The sequence below is a fragment of the Coniosporium apollinis genome (genome assembly GCF_000281105.1).
Source record: "Coniosporium apollinis CBS 100218 chromosome Unknown supercont1.17, whole genome shotgun sequence".
Taxonomy (NCBI): Eukaryota; Fungi; Ascomycota; class Dothideomycetes; genus Coniosporium; species Coniosporium apollinis.
The window spans coordinates 258129-276105 of record NW_006913279.1 but is presented as its reverse complement, the minus strand read 5'-3'; the positions used below and the strand labels follow the sequence as shown (position 1 = coordinate 276105).

Sequence of the window (17977 nt, the reverse complement as noted above, 5' to 3'; positions counted from 1 at the left end):
GCTGCATTGCCTCGAAATACTTCAGCATCACCCCTTACATCACTCGTTCCTCGGAGCACCCTCAAAACACGACGTTCAAGTCATGGCGCGTCCAGTGAGGAAAGCTGCTGCGCAAGCGGCTGAAAGCATCACGGAAGAAGCCAAAGGACCGGCCAAAGCTGCGAAACCTACTGCCGCAAAAGCCAACACGACAAAAAAGCTTGCTGCGCGCGAGGCTCCCGCAAAAGCGGATGGAGCAACAGAGGCGCCCAAGAGAGGCAGACCGCGCAAGATGCCAGAGGCGGACGCCGAGCCAAAGGCGACCAAGGCTACGGCGGCTGTAAAGGGTAAGAGAACCACCTACATCCAGAACATCTGTAGCCTCTACAGTCGCGATATCAAGATGCCTCGTAGCGGTATCGTTATAGCCAACATCACCCACGCGCGCTCGTGGCATGCAGAGCTAACGTTTCCCCCTCCAGCTCAACCCAAGAAACCCGGCCGCAAGCGCAAAGCAGAGACACCCGACGAAGAACCCACCGAAGACGAGTCCAAGCCGACGAAGCGCAAGCGGACCGCATCGCCCGCTGCGCGTCCCATCAAAAAGGCGAAAGCAGTAGCCAAGCCGGCAAAGGTCACCCCGAAGAACATCATCAATACCGCGCCGACCCAGCGACTCCACGTCTTTGTCTTCGGCGAAGGCTCGTCCGGCGAGCTAGGGCTCGGTACATCCAAAAAGGCCATCGATGTCAAGCGGCCGCGCCTCAATCCGAATTTAGACGCGCAGAAGGTCGGAGTAGTGCAGATCGCTACGGGGGGCATGCACTGTGTGGCGCTGACGCACGATAATCGGATCTTAACGTGGGGTGTGAACGACCAGGGGGCTCTGGGCCGCGACACAACATGGGAAGGCGGATTGAAGGACATGAAAGAGGGGGGAGACGACAGCGACGACGATAGCGATGCTGGCAGCGAGACAGACATGAATCCGCATGAAGCGACACCGGCGGCTATACCGAGCACGGCGTTCCCGGAAGACGTCAAATTCGTGCAAGTTATTGCCGGTGACAGCACGAGCTTTGCACTTACAGACGATGGGTTTGTGTGGGGATGGGGAACTTTCAGGGTAAGTCGTGTTCTCAATCTCTCAGCCTAACTGTCAATGCTAATTAAATCTTTTGCAGAGCAACGAAGGCATCTTCGGCTTCACGAAAGACATCCTAATCCAACGCACTCCCGCGCTTGTCGAAGGCGTCAAGAACATCACCTCCCTCGCCTGCGGCGCCAACCACATCCTAGCCCTCGACAACAAAGGCAACGTCTTCGCCTGGGGCAGCGGGCAGCAGAACCAACTCGGCCGGCGCATCGTCGAGCGCAACAAGCACCTCGGTCTCATCCCCACTCGCGCAGTCAAGAACGTCAAGTACATCGCTTGCGGCGACTACCACTCCTTCGCCATCGACAACAAGAACCGCGTCCTCGCCTGGGGCGCGAACAACTTCGGCGAAACAGGCATTACCCACGGCGCAGGTGAGAGCAACGCGGTCATCATCTCGCCCGAGCCGGTCACTGAACTCAGCGGGAAGGGCTTCAAGATGCTCAAGGGTGGCGCGCACCACTCCGTCGGCGTTACGGAGGGCGGAGACTGCCTTGTGTGGGGCCGGCTGGATGGATACCAGACGGGACTCAAGATCAACGAACTCCCGGAGGAGTCGGTCATCAGCCACAATGGCCGGAGGAGGATATTGAAGGTGCCGACGAAGGTGCCTGGTAAGTCTTCCCGGGCACACATTTGCTTTCGGCCTTTTAGGATAGACCATTGTACTGACGACGCGAACAGGATTCAAAGCACAGACAGCGACTTGTGGCACTGATCATACCATCGCGATTACTACGGATGGGAAGGCATATTCCTGGGGTTTCAGCGCGAACTACCAGACTGGCCAAGGCACGGACGATGATATCGAGGTGGCGACGCTCATCGACAACACCGCTGTCCGTGGCAAGAAGCTCGTCTATGCCGGCGCGGGCGGGCAGTACTCTGTGCTTGCCGCGCTGGCTGACGGGGACACCGAGATGGTTAATGGGGTCAATCATTGAGTTGACTGGATTTCTCTCCCAGAGCAGAAAAAAGGCAACTCCGGGTTGCTGCATCTTTTACATCTTCTGCAGCTCTCTGCATCTTCTGATCTGGGTAATACTATGTGTGTCATTGCCGCTGCTCCCAGCGGCCTCTTTTCAGCGGGTCTAAAATGCCAGGCCGCTTCTCGGCTTGTGCTGTGGCAGCGGTTCCAGGTTTGCTTCTCTCAAGCATGGGCGGGGAGTGCCGTCTGTACTATATACAGCGGAGAAGGAGACCGCGTTTAACTTTTTTGTATAACAGAGACTGCCTGCGTGCAAGGTTTGGGCATGGAATGGGCGTAGCATAGGAGCCCGCGATACAATGCCTTAAGGTTCGTTTGGTACTCCAGTCCCGGCAGTCGTTCTCCTTCATACTCTTGTCACGTGCTTGCGGCCTGAGTGAGTGTTCTAGATGTTTGTCTTCGCTCTTGGAGCTTGACCGGGCATATATGGGTGTTTAGGAGCACTAGGCAATTCGTCGAAGGCGTCCTTATGCTTCGCTCTAGGGCACAGGTCGGTCACGTGGGAAAGCGATTCTTATCTGATGCAAGAGTGACTAACCTCACAGCGCTCGACACGCTTCGAAAGGACGTTGGAGTGACAATCTTTTGACTATTGATTGGCATGTGCTTCGTCCTGAGGCAGGATGCGCGACCCTGCCAGGAGCATGAGCCTTTCGTACTGTATCGAACGTCGTCAGTCAACCTGACAACAGCTAACTACCTTGATTGACAGTAGAGTGACCACCCCATGATTTCACTCCTTTAGCGTTTCCGAACCTTCCGCCGCGATCTTTGAGACAAGCTCCCCATATGTAATCACACTACGAGATGGACACCAAGATTCAGCAGGTTATGGAGTATCTACGTAACGTACTGGTCAGGCAACCCGATGGCTTTACCAACCCGACCAATAGTCCCTCCAGCCTGCCCAATTCCCGCATCCCAAGCACCACCTCCATCAGCCTCGCTGCTGTCACGTGCATGCATATTCCCCCGGGAGGCCCAAGGCTCGGTGCACTTAGTCATTGCCGCATCCTCTCCTACTGAAATGCGGCAGAGATGCGGCAACGTCTAAGTGCACTGAGCCTTGGGCCCAATAGCGCTGCCCTGTCGGATAGGGAACGGGAAGAGCTCCCATCCACCCAGCACCCACGCAGCTGGGACGCGGATTCGATTCGTTGCCTTGGGTCCAAGTTACGGGCAGCTTTGCCTTGGCCTCTCCACATTTCCGATCATCAGACACCCCGCTGACTGCCACTGCCGGCCAGCTTTCCTGCGAGCTGTGCAGCAGGACGCGAGGCTGCGTCAAAGTGTCGTTGGGGGGGTGGTCGTCATGTGAAACGTGGGAGGGCATACTTGAGGGCCTGATGCCTCCTCTTTTGATCATTTCCTGTTAGCACTCTCACAATCTACTACGAACAATAGCATTGATCTGCAACTACTTCCTCAAGACCAAACCAAGTACCTTACGCTATCCACCATGGGCGACTGGTATGCTTCCGTTCTTTATCCCTAAGAAAAGCTCCCTTTGCTGCGTGCATTCATGGCAACAGCATCTAATGACCGACGACACAGCACTTCCTGCAAGGACTGCAACTGCGGCGGCGACTGCAAAGACTGCAAGTGCTCCTCTTGCGGCGTGAGTCCCACACTACACTAGATATCCAAGGCCGTGGGAACAGGGCATGGCTGACAAGATACTCGCCCCGGGTGTAGCACTGATTGCTCCTCACTGCATTAAACGGGTTGTCGAATTGTGTTAACGATGGAAGGACGGATGTGACATCACGAAATGGACGGGGCTTGGGAATTCTGTACGATAAACAACCATGGAAGAGCATTGAAGTGCGAAATGCCGTTTCATCCGTGACAGACTTGCACCTTCAATTTGACCATGGGAGGCGTGGTCGGACCGCTAGGATAACTTTTCGGTAGTGTCACCAAAGTTATGGAAGAAAAGAAAGGTTTCCTCAAGCTCGTTTGCTCATTTCTAGTCGCTATATTCTCAAAGCAGCACCCAGCTGGTGACCAGCCGCCCTGTCTCCTCCTTCATAGTCAATGGGCTTCTTCTATATGCTCCCCAGCCGTGCTCAACCCATATACACCGAAGAAGGATCGACTCCAGTCAATGAGAGCAAGGTCCGAAATGACAAATGCTGTCCGTAATGCAAGATGACCCCGATGTTCGAAGAGGCCGAGATCGTGTGTCGGAAGGGTGAGGTCGTGTGTCGAGAGAGAGATAGGGAGAGACAGGTGGTGGAGGAAACGAGAATATTGGTTCGGTTTGCTTATTTCTGTCACAGAGCATGTTAGCTTAACAGCTCTGGCAGCTATAGCTGTATCCTGTGCTGAACTAACCCCGCAGTTGCAAGAGCTTCCGCACGAGCAGGTGCTGCCGCATGAGCAGGTGTGGTCGGGGCCCAACATGTTGTATGGAGATTAGTTCGTTACTCGAGCGAGTGTGGTTGTGAGTGCGTGTGTGTGTGGGGTGAGAAAGTTGTCTGTGTAGGAAGATGTTCTTTGTTGCTTTTGTTTTGGAAGGAGAAGAAGGGCCTCAGGCCTTTTATCCACCCCGCCTCACTACCTTCACCCCCCACCATGCAGGAGCGGGATCAGCGCCTGATTGAGCGCATTTATGCGCGTGACGGGGCGGCTGTGCTGCAAAGCGCAGGTCGTGTGCGGCCAATCATGACTCGTAAACCTAGAATGGTCGCTCCGAAAAAGCTGCAGGCCACCTTGAATCTCCAACATGTGTTGAGCAAGTATATCGGAGTCTGCTGACTTGGAGGGTACTAGTATGTGAACCAGTGTCACAGGCTATTACAGTCAATGCCTAATGTGTATGCGAGGGAAGCTCCCCGGGAGGACCATTAAGCACATCCGTAACGTCACGTGACACTCTAACACCCAGTCAGGGTCTGCCACGGATATCAACACCACGTCCTGTGTGTACAGATTGGGCTATCGGGCATGCATCGACTTGAAGCCTGAAATCTTAAACCAACGTACAGCGCCCCCACGGCGGAAATAACTAGCCTGTCACACTGGTGAGCAAGTTTTATGCCAGTAAGGCCCCGATCTGCTCTGACACGACAGCAGTTTCGGGCATGCGAACAGTTCCGTAGTACTTCTCTTCAGTACTTGCATCTGTTAGACCGGCCAGGCCTGCAACCGCCAGCAATTGGGCGCTGGAGATTTCTGGGGCCTATCTCCCCGCCGTGCTTGTACGGAGACACTGTTTGTCGGGCTTCAAAGTCGGATCGTATTGCATTAGAAATTCATTGTCGAAGTCGTATCACATCATCATCCACCCTGCATTCCCATTCATATCTTACCGAGTCAGCCTTCTGTCAGAAGGAGCCTTTACAGCAAGCATGGCCTCGACCGCCAGCGTAACCGCCTCCTGCCTCTGCGGCACCTCAACCTACCCTTTCACGCTCCCCACATCCTCTCTCCCCCTCCCGGCCCGCTTCTGCCACTGCACCACCTGCCGCCACACCTCCGGCGTCCTCTGCACAACCTACATCACCGTCCCTCCGGACCTAAACCCGGCGCCAGACTTCTCCACCCTGACGCCGTACGACAGCTCCGACCGCCTGACGCGCTACTTCTGCAGCACATGCGGCACGCACATGTTCGTGCGTGAGCGGGCCTCGGGCCGGCTGATCGTCTGCACCGGCGTGCTTAACAAAACCGCCGGGATCGTGCAGCCTGTCGGGCACGAATGGCTCGGCGACACGCGGGACGGCGGCGCGAGCGACTGGCTTCGCGCCATCGAGGGTAGAGCGCAGGACCGGTGGCTCGGCGACGAGGAGAAGAGCGAGGCGGCTCCACTGAACTGGCGAAGCGCGTCCAGACACACCGGCACAGCCGCGTCTGCTGAGGCTAAACCGGCGGACAGGCTCCACGCACACTGCCACTGCAACGGCGTCTCCTTCTCCATCTCGCGTCCCAGCGTCCACTCCCTTGACGCCGGCCCAGCGCCATACCACTCCGGCGCCTCCGCCGAAGATCCCGCCAACGAACCTTGGTGGCTCCGCGCCAACAGGACCAAGTTCCTAGCCGGCACCTGCGCCTGCCGTTCCTGCCGTCTAGCTTCCGGCTTCGACTTCGTAGCCTGGGCGTTCGTGCCCACCGCCAACATCACGCTCGAGGACGGGAGTCCGTTCAAGCGGTATTTCGGCAGTATCAGAACGTTTGAGAGCTCCCCGGGGACGAAGAGGGCGTTTTGCGGCGTCTGTGGCGCGAGTGTGTTTTGGGATGGGCGGGAGGGGCTGTTGGATGTGGCGGTTGGGTTGCTGGATGCGGAGGGCGGGGTTAGGGCGGAGGGGTGGGTGGAGTGGTGGACAAGGAGGGTGAGTTTTGGGGAGGAGGCGGTAAATGGAAGTCTGATTGGGGCGCTGGAGGAGGGCTTGAAGACATGGGGTGGCGCGCGTGACGATGCGTAGCTCAACATAAGGTGTAGGGCATGATGCTGCTGAAACAGAAGCCTGAGTGGACCGGAAACATTGGATACGTGCGAGATTATTAACCTAAATCCATCCTCGCCTCATCTCCCATCCCCCAGTCGCTTTCCCTCTCCCGAAACCTGAACGGCGTATGCACATCCTCCTCATCGTCCCTCGCGCTCAAACTCACGCTCGCCACGCTCTCCGCAGTCCCGCTCTTCTCACTGGTCGGTTTACTCGTCCGACGAAACCAACGCCGTTTGCGCGCCTTCGTACTGTTCGTGTCTTGCTCATCTTCTATGGATTCCGTATACTCCGCCGGCGGTCCGTCCGTATGCGCCGTATCCGCCTCCGAAAGCGCCTCGTCGCCGGCCGTACCCGGCTTCGGTGTTGGCGCGGGAGTGGTTTCGGTGGACGGCGTGACCTCTACTAGTTCGGCGTCGCGGTACCACTTGCGGCGCCGGGTGTAGCGGCCCCAGCCGTCCTGGCCTCGGCGGCCGTCGCGCCACTGCAGTACGTGTCAGTTATCACCACAGGACGAGATGGCTTGCGAGGTACGCCTTACCTTATTGTCGTAGTAAATCCAACCGCCGTCGGCATCGTTACTATCTCCTCCACCGTCTACGCGCCACTCACTGCCCTCGACCCACCGCCATCGCGCATGTCCACCTTCAACATCGGGCAGCTGAAACTGGTCTTTGCTCGGAGCGGCGTTGAGATGCTCGTCCGTCCACGACGCTCTTTCGTAGGCGAGCATGGAGGAAGTCCAGCCAATACCAAGCCAGCGGCGCTGATTCTCATACAGCGTGAATGTGAATCTGATGCCGGGTGATTCGGGCGTGCGTTTAGCGGCTAGAGACGCAGCTATGGTGTTGGCGTCGCGCGGACGAGGCGGGAGGGGAGGAGCTTCGGGGCTGCTGGTGGGATCCTCCACACCGAGGTCCAGACCGGTGATGTTAGAGGTGATTCGGCGCACAAAGCGTGAGCGCCAGAGGATGGTTCGCGATACCCTGGCTGGCCGAGAATGCCAGCTCAGGGCCAGTGTTCCTAAGGTCAGGATGACCCGTTTCGTAGTGATGATGTAGAGCGGTGGCAGCGTCAGGAGCACCCACACGGGTGTGATGAGAAGTATGCGAATGAAGAGGGTAGTCAGCGCAGGCCGGGTTGTGGCCGAGGTAGCCGTCCGCTGCGTGGAGAGGAAATCGGTCAATCTCACGAAGGGATCGAGCAGTATGTTACATCGTGAAGTGAACAGCTTGAGCTCGTCCACGATCTCGTCTAGGCTCTTGTGATGTCTCGTGCCCGCCTCGGAGTTTCCACGTTTGTGTCCTTTCTCCACCTTCTCCCCTGTGTTCACGGTCGAGGATAGCGGCGAGTATCTGCGTCCGTACATCCCAAGTATGAGACACGCGACCAGCACTATCGGTCCTGCCCACCGCACGACGACATCCCCATACAGTGTCGTTGCCCAGAATACAGCCACTAGAAGGAAGCTCTCCCAAGGATCACCCGTCGTCCATGACAGCAATCCAGCGAGCTTGTTTAACGGCAGCAGGAACGGGTGCGAGTAGGCTAGGGTGCGAGTGACTTGAGGCGGCGTAGCGACGAGCAGAGGCGACTTCTGATGGACGAGTATGGTAGATCGCTGTTTGTTGAGCGCCGAGTAGTGGCCTACGGTGGCTGGCGAGAAGGCGGCGTAGGTCGGAGAATGGGGATCTCCGCCCGACTGAGCAGGTCCATCGTTTGAGCTTCGCGGAGGAGAGGACATGTGAGTTAGCCAAGGGGTGTCTGGTCAGGCTGTTAGGAAGAGTTCATGATAGCGGAGAGCGCGACGGTGTCTTGCCAAGTGCGGCCATGCGCGAACGTCATTGCCATGCGGGCAGGCACAGGCGGTTTCTGGGGGAAGCCTGCGGGCAGACGACGAGTTGCTGGAGACTCTGTTCCGAATATCCACGCGGCGATGTCTTTAAGGCTCGACCTGGCGCGAAATTCCAGAGCTGAGAGCAGCGTGGGGATGTTTACGGTAGCTCGGCTTTGATCATGGCAGGCATGTGAAAGGAAGAGTCGGATAGGACGTTCAAGGGAGGTTGAAGGGACCCAACGCCGCAGTGTCGCAGTGCTTAAGGACTCTCGCACGCAGCCCCGGCTTCTGAGACTCGAACAGGCCCCCAAATGACATGCTGCTGGCTGTGGGCTGGGCGATTTCAGCCGGAGGTTTGAGGGGAGCACTTCTGCCCGCATCTGGGCGCTGACCTTGGAGGAGCAGTCACGTGATCGCTGTCGGCAGTGAGTTCGAGATGCGCCGACATGAGATTTTGTTGCTTCTTGTCGCCGCCATCCCATCAACCACACCATTCCCCACGCATACTCTTTCGCCAAGTCTCTCCTGGATACTAGATTGCTTGGAGTGCTTCTCTCAGAGCATGGTAAGTCGGCCCCAGCGCATCTAAGCAGGAAGCAAACAACAGGGAGGCAAAAACTGACGAGAGCCCCAGGCACACCGCATCATCTCGCAAATCGTCCTCACCGGCGGCCGAGTATTCGGGCGAGCCTTTGCCGAAGCCTGGCGACAAGCCGCCGCGTCCCAGAAATATGCCGCTGCTTCAGCGAACAATCCTGGATCCGCAACGACCTTTGCATCATCAGGCCTGACACTGGAGGAGGCGTGCAAGATATTGAATGTAGCACCGCCTAAGGGAGGCAAGGCGGACCTGGAGAGCGTAACGGAGAGGTTCAAGAAGCTGTTCGACCTCAACAATCCGAAGAACGGGGGGAGCTTCTATCTACAAAGCAAGATATTGCGGGCGAGAGAGCGGATAGAGTTGGAGGTGCGGACGGCGGAGCAGACGGCGTCAAGAGAGCAAGAGCTGAAGGAGGGGTGGAATCCAAAGGTATACAAGGACCGGTAGCGAGATCTTCAGGGTGCAAGTGTCCTGATGCGACGCCACCAGTGAGCTGCGGCACTCAAACCGACACAACCGAATGGCAACGATGCTCTCTCGTTAGTGTCACCGACATCTTCCACACCTCTCTCAGCGCGGCTCAGTACATTATACCGGAATACCTTGGTCGATAGCGGCATTGCGACGGCGTTTAAGGGGTTGGCGTTTAGATTAAGAAACGCGTTACAGCGATAGAGGGTCTTTTGGCATGCCCTCCACCAAGTTGGTCCACGTCAACACAGACTGTGCTGTCACGCGCTTCTCCACTCTTCATTGTAAATGTTTTCCGGATCGGGAGTCTTGTATGAATAGCACGGGTGGAGCCAAGAGTTCTCGAGGTTCTCAAAACAACCTGGAACCCCGGCCTCGTCCCTTCGTTGAATGCTCTCGCTTTGTGGCTATTGAGCCTGCAGACCATCTACTGCTTATATCACCTCCCTTGGTTCTCAGCGTCCCACATTGGCATGCGGTTTGGTCGAGCCTTTGTTACTATCTGCTTGTTCGCCATCTGCTTTGAGTCTCGTCTTGCGTAGATGTCTTCATGCGCGCTCTTCAGGATGGAGTTTTCTGCGGCCCGTGTTATATTTGGCAAGCGCTGTTCACTGAAGCCCTGCCGCAACCTAAGCACGTCTGCTGCTTGAGTTTGATCACATGCTTCATACACCGACAAATGTTGACGTTTCTCTAAAGAGCCGTTGTCTGTGAAGATGTGTGGCTCTACTCCCGGAAGATAAAGGCCCCTCTTCTGGCAGACAACGGATATTGCGGACTTCTCCTCATATGCCCCATGAGCCGGGTCTCTCTTGGCGCAGTCTCAAGTACGAGTGCTTCTGTGGAAGCGTATACTGTCTGTCTAGGGGCCAGGACAAATACAAACAAGGTCTCACAGTCTTGCCGCTGCCAGTAATAGATAATTCTTCAATTTGGAAAGTCTGGCAAGGCTACATTCATTTAACAGGACTTGGGGGAGAGTAAACCAACCCCCCTAGGATTTCGTGTAGAATTGACAATAGTATACGCAGCCAAGTTCTAGCTTCTTGGTTAACGAGCCGGAGGACATCTCGTGGGCTTTAGTGTAGATAGACTTCGAACGCTGAGCCTCGTTCGCGATCGAAGCGCAGCAGTGCGGTTCGCTCAGCGTCACGTGGACGTGTAAAGCTGAAGGTCTCATCTCAACCGAGTGCCTAAACCTGTCTCAAGAAGGCCCCTAAGGTGCAGGAATCAATGGTTTCTACCCCTTAGCGCTCTGCGGCTAACCCGTTGCGCACTTCAGGATATTCAGCCTTCCACGGGCTGGTGCCTGCTGATGCCTGACGGTCTGCAGCCGAGCCCTGCTGTACCTGCGGGCAGTGCGCAGGAACGAGCACGCGACGACCAATGAGCGTTGACCGAGTCTGGGATAGATGCACAGGGCCCTCGAGCTGAATCTGAACAACAACACCAAGCCCGTATTTTTAGATAGGACAGGCATCTTGACCGCAGCCAGACTTCATCGCGCTAGTTCTACTAACGTCCCCATTGGCTAATCCTCAGCCTGAAGCACGAGGCTTCGGCAGCTGAGATTAATGGCGTATCTTAGGACGATGGGGGCTTGTTTCCTCAAGGCACGCACATGGGCTGGGGATGCTCAGCCGCATGGCGTGAGGTTTCATAAAGTCTTTGCTTTCTCCTTGTCAGGTTGCCTCCAAAACAGTCATTGATTTCTCCATCGTCGAAGCTACCTCAGTATTTGCCATATCTACCATTCTGTATAAACCTGTCAATATCTGTACAGTGATCTCAACGCGTGCAAAATGGAGAAGCAGAACGGTATGTGAATGTCAATCCTTCTCTCTACCAATGTGTTCATCAAGAGCCTTGTGCCTGTCGCCTTTGCTCCTGCGTAAAACTGCTTCTCGAGTCCACAGCAACGCAGACCTGTGTGCTAGATCCTCGTCACAGTCCTCTTGATCTCAATCATACTGCTGAATATGAACTCACGCTCCTCTAGTCCAAATGTCCACCTATCCCGCCCAGCCGGAAACGGTCCTCCAACAGCCACCCGTCTACCACACCGGGTCTCCCCCACCGCAGTCGATGAGCCCTCTGTCACCACAACACACCCAGCCAGTCTACGACCAGAGCCAGATGCAGCAAATGGGCTACCAGCAACAATCGCCCCCTCAGATGCAGCAGCAAGGCCAATACTTCCAGCCGCAGCAACAGCAAATGATGCCGCAGCAACACCAAATGCAGCCTATGCAGCCCGGCACCGTGTATCAGAACGCGACGCCCATTGCCTCGCTGGGCAGGTCAGCTGCGCCCGCGGACTGCCCTGCTTGCGGGCAGCGCTCAATGACGCAAACCTCGTACGAGGTCGGGAATTCCACACAGTAAGTAACCATCGTTGCGTGTGTCCAATAAACGTTGCGTGAACGTGTCATGCTGACGTTCGCGATAGTGCATGGGCGCTCGGCCTCTGCTGTTGCCTTTGCCTTGGATGCATTCCGTATCTCATGAACTCGCTCAAGGATGTGCAGCATAAGTGCGGCAAGTGCGGTGTTTTACTCGCTACGTGGCATCGCAGTGGCACCACTGAGGTGCATATACACAACTAGATTGCGGGTGGTGATGGTATAGGAGAGCCAGCTTGCTAAGTCCATCAGCCTGAGTGCAAGGACATTAGAACATTGTCAGATCGAAAGAGGATGGCCGGCATATCATGCGGAGGAAGGGTGCTCATAATATCCATTGTTGTTTGATTTTGTGGCTTGTGTTAGGCATCGTATGAATGAGAGATGAGCACATGCAGTCATAGTGCATATAAAAAAAACTTAGTACTCAGAAGACGGTCTTTCTCAACAACCTATCATGATTGATGTTCCGAGTGTTGTGTATACCAGCCCAGAACTGCGAACCCCAAGAAAACTGGTTATGCTAACGCAAATCGGAGTGTATCTCCGTAAACCCAACCAAAAAGGCTCCAAACACCTCCAACCCCACCAGAGTGGACGGTAGACGTTTGCTTCATGATGCCGGCGTGCAAAAGCGCAAAAAGTGGACCGGCAGGAGATCGAATCCTGGACCTCCCGCATGCAAAGCGGGCGCTCTACCACTGAGCTACAGGCCCAAACATGAAGAACGTGAGTCCGTGTAGTAGTTTATATACCACGTCGTGTCTATCGCACTGGTCGACTCCTCTGTTTAAACTATCATACCGCATCCATGGATTGCACACCGGTATAGCAGGCTGCAATTTTTTCATTCTTCCGGTCATTCATTCGAGTATATACTGAAGATAGCAGCGGTAATCACACTCGTACACGTAGCGGCAAACCTTTCTAGAGTCCTGAAGAGCCACTATCGAAGATGTTGCTCCAGCCTCGTTGAAGGCATTAAAATTCGCTGGAAATAGTTCATGAATATAGATTCTGGTATATAAAGCTCCTGCACTTGATGCATAGTCGATTCAGTCACTCACGCATCTAAGTATACGTAGAACAAAACGACGATCCAGTTAGCGTACAACGCCATACTGTGTTTTCAACCAAAATATCAGACCACCTCGAATGTATTAAGTGTTCAATGTTTGCGATGCCGTGAGCTTCGTAATTGTATAGCATGACGCCCACAGTGCGGATCCGCCTCATTACATTTCCATGCCGCAAGGCCCTGGCATGCATTAGGAAACCACTCGACCCTTCCCAGCCCGCATCCCACTTCAATCTTTCATTACCTCTCACGGACCGATACTCTCGCCCCCCTCCCTCGCACCCTCCGCCACCTTCTCACTCCCCACCGGCACCAACCTCCCCACAACAAGATACTTCTCACTGAACCGCTCCTCCCACCCCCTCAACGCCTCCATCTCCTCCTCTCCCAAATCCTTCAACGTATCCAACGGCCCCTCCAAATCCCCCGTCAGCATATCCTCGTCGAAACTCCCGCACGCCAGGCCCCTGCTCGCGTCCCTGCCCGCGAAATTCGCATAAGGCCCGCCGGGGCCGTAGAAGTTGCGGCCAGGGCTGACGTCGAAGACGCGGCCGCGCACGGCGAGGTAGACGGGCTGGCCGTTGGTGCCGTTGTAGGGGAGCAGGGTTGGTGGGGTGAAGGTCTGGAAGACGACAGGTGCGGGCGCTTTGGGGAGCGTCATGGGGGGTTTGGGGCGCAGGCGGAGGTAGACGAGGATGGCGAAGAGGGAGAGAAGGATTAGGTTTATGGGCGTGATGGCGGGTGCGCTGGAGGGGAGTAAGCGGAGGGTTGAGGATGGGGATGGGAGGGCTTACGCTTCGGCCGCTGGGGGCGGGGATACTGGATCTGGTGCTGTTAGCAATTGTGTGATTTGGATGTGGTAAAGATCCCGTAAACGTACTCTCTGCCATTGCCGTTATCGTGTTGCAGTGGTATGTTCTGCTAGCATTGATACGAGCCTGTGCGTTGCGAGAGGGATGGTGGGGCAACACGGAGATGTCGGCGGGAGTCTTGGCTGCCGTTTGACGCCAACAATATCAAAACGGCTTCACGCGACCATCGCACACTCGCTCCTCTGCTGAGCTGCAAGTTGTCCGAGCTACTGCAGGAACAGAGTTCTGCTGCGGCTAGAAGGAGATCTATGTTTATCGACTCGGAGCAATACGTGGTGCAACGTACAGAGAAACGAAGATGTAGACGCGTCAAATCAACACGAAACACAGGGGAGCTATTTTGAAACAACACATCAAACAACAGCAAGCAGCCAAGCTCTCACCCTTCCGATTGGTATCACAACCTCTCGCCTGGCACCGCAGCTCGTAAACGGTTTGATCTTGTTGAAAGGTGGCACCTCGATTGACCTCTGATCAAGCCACTCAGCCGCAACACGAGCGACCTCGACGGCGGCTTTCATTCACTTAACTTGCAGCTGCTCCCGACGACAGCGCGTGCATAGTTCTCGCTCTTTCTCACTGACCTCCTCGCCGTTCTCATTGCCCATCTACTCAGAGCCCTTCCAACGCCGCTGCCATAAATCCAAGCATAGATCGTAGAGGTGAGTCGCGTGTCCAGGATCGTGGGATGTTGCCCTTTCTGCTTTGAGCCTTCGCTAGACGTATCTGTCTGTAAGCTTCGTACCGCTCTTGCGATTTCCCACAGTCCAGCGACGAAGGCATGGACTGGTACATGCCAGTTCAGTGCCACGGTGTCGCTCTTGTGCGTGCTGTGGATTTTCCCCTCGGTGCCCGCAGGCCACCAGCTTCCTCAAGCGTGCAGAGCCTTCCCCTACGAGGTCGGGTGCACTGACATCACAGCCAGACATCCTTCCGCACATACTCGCAGCTGCTCTGTTCACTTCCTCCTTGGTGGGTCCCAGTCTCTTCAGCACAAAACTTCTTCTCCCTCAGCTTTTCCTCCACTCTTCTTCATCATTCATCCGGCGACCTTCGACATCTTACCCTGAACGTCTTGTCATTCCTTTGCCCCATCTTAGCCACTATCTGGTCGCTTCACATACCTCGTGCACCTTACACCTATTCATTCATCATCCGTTCATCGTCCATCCACCATGACGTTCAAGGGTTTCATGAAGAAGTTCAGCCTCTGCATCCTGGCCCTCTTTTGGCCTTCATTGGCAGTCATCCTGGACTACGGCACTCTCAAGCATACCTGGATCTGCTGGATTCTCACCTGTCTTGGCTGGCTTCCTGGTGTCATCTATGCCTGGTGCCACATTGGCGGTGCCATGTCACCTCCGGACTGGAGACTCAACCCCGAGCAAGGTGCGGGCGACCGACCTTTCCGCAGCACCAAGAACTACATCAAGCTATCGAAGGCCGACAAGACTCGCGCCATGCTCGTCGAGGACGATACATTGGTCCCACTCATCCCGGCTGCTTCTGCGCTTGTGGCCGCAGCTGAGGTCAAGCTTCTGGAGAAAGCACCGACAGTCAAGCCACCCCCTACACCGGAGCTCACGGCCGCTCCAGTTCCCGCTCCAACCTTCCCACCTGAGCCGGCACCTACCTCTCCGCCACCGCCGGCACCAACGGTTGCACGTCAACCGACAACCGCTCCTGTGCTACCCGCTGCTTGAGTGCTGCTTGTGCACCAACCTTTGCGCCCAACCTTGTGTCCATCTGAGGGGCCGACATCAGGTCTCTTTGGGCGAACACACTACATCCTTTGGGTGCTGAAGACGGTCACAGCCACTCTGCTGCACTTGGCTTACCAGATACTCGCATTGTCCTTTCATGCTCTCTCGAACTTCCGCCAGGACGCGCACGTCAAGCTTATGCACCTCCGGGACCGTTTCTGGGTGCAAGGTAGCTGGAACTCACCTTCTCCCCGGCTCACTTCTCAGACACTTCAGTTCCTTCGTTTCCTACTACATCCGTTCTTGTGCCAGTTTGTGCTCGAGCCAGTTGCTAATATCTTCCTTCATCAGATTGATCGCCAACGCCTGAGTGTATGACGATGTGGAAACGACTACCTCGCCACAACCGCGGCAAGGAGAACCAGATCGGCAATCCTGTCCTCATCGAGACCACTTATGATGCCACCCTACTCGGTCGAACACGCGACTTAACCAACATGCAAATCGAACATCCGAGCCTCAGCGCACGGCCTGCGTTTGGCAGAAGAAATACCGAGGATGTTCTGCAGGAGCTACCGCAATTACCCTTGTATGCCTTCAGTACTTATTCTCGTGCAGTCGCTTGAACTAACGGAAATTCCAGCCGCTCACTGACCGCTCCATTCAACGGCACTGATGGCCACTACTCGACTGCTCCGAGTGCTTCGGTCTACTCTCAACCTTCGCCCGCAGTGCCATTCGGTTGGGCTCGGCCTCTCACAGATTCATCGACCCTAGCAGAAGAGCCGCAAATCTCTCCACCAAGCTCACCTGAACCCGAAGCCCTTAGTTATGACGGCCGATCATACCCGGTTCGCGAAGTCTCTCCAGTTGACAACATTGCATCATTGCACAGTGACAGCAAGGAGAACGCTCAACTATCCAGCCACATCCCGCGCCTTCGAAGAGCTGGTGCTGATGTTACGACTCGATGGGATGACTTCTCCGGCTATCATGGGCCGACTATCAACGATGGGCGATTCAAGCTTAATAGTGGAAACACTACTGGCATCGATGAATTCACCGCCTTCAAGAGCACAGAGCGCGAGGGCCGCTTCAAGGAGAAAGGCCTTACCATTGATACCAGGCCGCCGTGGAAAGGTGCAAGCGGACGTTCAGCGATCGTCGGACCTCTCAAGGATAACAAATCACTCTACGGACGATCCCTCGCTGTGCCCGGTCGCAACGACCAAAGGCCAAGTCCAACTGTCTCGGACAGCTCTGGCTTGACCACTCCATCGTCGGCTGTCCAGACTGCGCGGATGTTGCTCATAGGCACCTCAACAGATCAATCCAGCAAGGAGTTACAAGACACAGATGACGAGACAATCAAACCCATCGTGCCGCTCAAGGCTGGGCGGAACAGTCCCCTAAGGAATGTCACTCCAATAACGCCAGCAGGTATCAGAGTCCATCCGTATCCGAGCCCCATAACTCCAAGCGTCCAGCACGAAAACCTATCCACTTCCGGGGCGTACCATCAGGAACTCCACTCTTCGCCGGAGTCGGAGGATCCGCCTCAGGCTGCACGTCGAGCGTCGCTCGGTACAATCGACAGCACCCACACCGCTCGCCAAGTCGGGGAACGTGATCCCGTGAGCCGCTTCAGCTGGACAACCTACGCCACGAGCACGACATACCAGCAAAGTCCACCGTCGAGTCCGCCTCCACCAATGCCGACCACATTCCCATTATCAGTTATGTCGACGCCAACGCCAGCTGCAGCAGCAGTAATGAGCCGTCGCCGCCCCGTCCCCAGCATAGCCTCCTCCATCACCTCCACAACCAGCCGGAAGCCAGTCCCAACCTCCACCAGCACTTCTCCCGCAACCCACACTCTACCCCGTCGCAACTTCTCCGCAGCCTCCCCCTCCGACGTATCCAAAGCCCTGCCCCAACCTCCCACCTTGGCGGAATCAAGCGACCACGTCTCAACCCTGCAAGCGCAACTCGATGACCTGCAGCTCCGCCGGCGCAACATCAGCCGCGTGGTGCGGGACCTCTCAAGCAACGCGGCGACGAGCCCGCTGGTGACGGATCTCAGGCAGAGGCGAGAAGCGGAGAGGCGGGTCAGGGAGTATGAGGCTGAGCTGATGGAGATTGGGAGCCGCGAGCATGAGGTGGGACTCAGGTTGCATCGGGCGTTGAAGAAGAAGGATCGGGAGGAGGGGGGTGGGTATGATAGTGTGCTTTGGGTCAGGAGGGTTACTGGGTGATGCTGGGGGCGCTGGGATGCGATTGAGATTGTTGGTTAAAGGGGTGTGCTCTAGACTCTAGCCAGTTAGCTGCAGCGAGGCGCTTGATTGTACGATGAGGCCTCCTACGCAGGAGAGGGATGGTGGCCTGGATGCCTGCCCTGTAGATACCCTTTGTACGCATGAATGGATGACATGGACTCTA

General features: G+C 55.9%; 8 protein-coding genes and 1 non-coding gene across 9 annotated transcripts; 6 read left to right on the top strand and 3 right to left on the bottom strand.

The window, feature by feature from the left end:
- Positions 1-82: 82 nt before the first annotated feature.
- W97_04051 (uncharacterized protein) lies at positions 83-2079 on the top strand (the record flags this gene model as incomplete). Its single annotated transcript, XM_007781944.1, has 3 exons — positions 83-1105; positions 1164-1749; positions 1820-2079. The coding sequence occupies 3 exons, from the start codon at positions 83-85 to the stop codon at positions 2077-2079; spliced, it is 1869 nt and encodes a 622-aa protein (XP_007780134.1).
- Positions 2080-5476: 3397 nt separating this feature from the next.
- W97_04050 (uncharacterized protein) lies at positions 5477-6550 on the top strand (the record flags this gene model as incomplete). The annotated part of the gene is made up of 1 exon (XM_007781943.1): positions 5477-6550. The coding sequence occupies one exon, from the start codon at positions 5477-5479 to the stop codon at positions 6548-6550; it is 1074 nt and encodes a 357-aa protein (XP_007780133.1).
- Positions 6551-6629: 79 nt separating this feature from the next.
- On the bottom strand, positions 6630-8318 carry W97_04049 (uncharacterized protein; the record flags this gene model as incomplete). Its single annotated transcript, XM_007781942.1, has 2 exons — positions 6630-7058; positions 7116-8318. 2 exons carry the CDS (start codon positions 8316-8318, stop codon positions 6630-6632), a joined length of 1632 nt encoding a protein of 543 aa, XP_007780132.1.
- Positions 8319-8973: 655 nt separating this feature from the next.
- On the top strand, positions 8974-9459 carry W97_04048 (mitochondrial import inner membrane translocase subunit tim16; the record flags this gene model as incomplete). The annotated part of the gene is made up of 2 exons (XM_007781941.1): positions 8974-8976; positions 9046-9459. The coding sequence occupies 2 exons, from the start codon at positions 8974-8976 to the stop codon at positions 9457-9459; spliced, it is 417 nt and encodes a 138-aa protein (XP_007780131.1).
- Positions 9460-11487: 2028 nt separating this feature from the next.
- On the top strand, positions 11488-12089 carry W97_04047 (uncharacterized protein; the record flags this gene model as incomplete). Its single annotated transcript, XM_007781940.1, has 2 exons — positions 11488-11864; positions 11933-12089. The coding sequence occupies 2 exons, from the start codon at positions 11488-11490 to the stop codon at positions 12087-12089; spliced, it is 534 nt and encodes a 177-aa protein (XP_007780130.1).
- A 440-nt stretch (positions 12090-12529) lies between these two features.
- Positions 12530-12601, bottom strand: W97_04046. Its single transcript has one exon. It is a non-coding gene; the product is annotated as a tRNA-Ala (tRNA).
- Positions 12602-13210: 609 nt separating this feature from the next.
- On the bottom strand, positions 13211-13853 carry W97_04045 (uncharacterized protein; the record flags this gene model as incomplete). Its single annotated transcript, XM_007781939.1, has 3 exons — positions 13211-13709; positions 13758-13788; positions 13844-13853. 3 exons carry the CDS (start codon positions 13851-13853, stop codon positions 13211-13213), a joined length of 540 nt encoding a protein of 179 aa, XP_007780129.1.
- Positions 13854-15010: 1157 nt separating this feature from the next.
- Positions 15011-15538, top strand: W97_04044 (uncharacterized protein; the record flags this gene model as incomplete). Its single annotated transcript, XM_007781938.1, has 1 exon — positions 15011-15538. One exon carries the CDS (start codon positions 15011-15013, stop codon positions 15536-15538), a length of 528 nt encoding a protein of 175 aa, XP_007780128.1.
- Positions 15539-15918: 380 nt separating this feature from the next.
- Positions 15919-17793, top strand: W97_04043 (uncharacterized protein; the record flags this gene model as incomplete). The annotated part of the gene is made up of 2 exons (XM_007781937.1): positions 15919-16127; positions 16182-17793. The coding sequence occupies 2 exons, from the start codon at positions 15919-15921 to the stop codon at positions 17791-17793; spliced, it is 1821 nt and encodes a 606-aa protein (XP_007780127.1).
- Between the last annotated feature and the right edge of the window lie 184 nt (positions 17794-17977).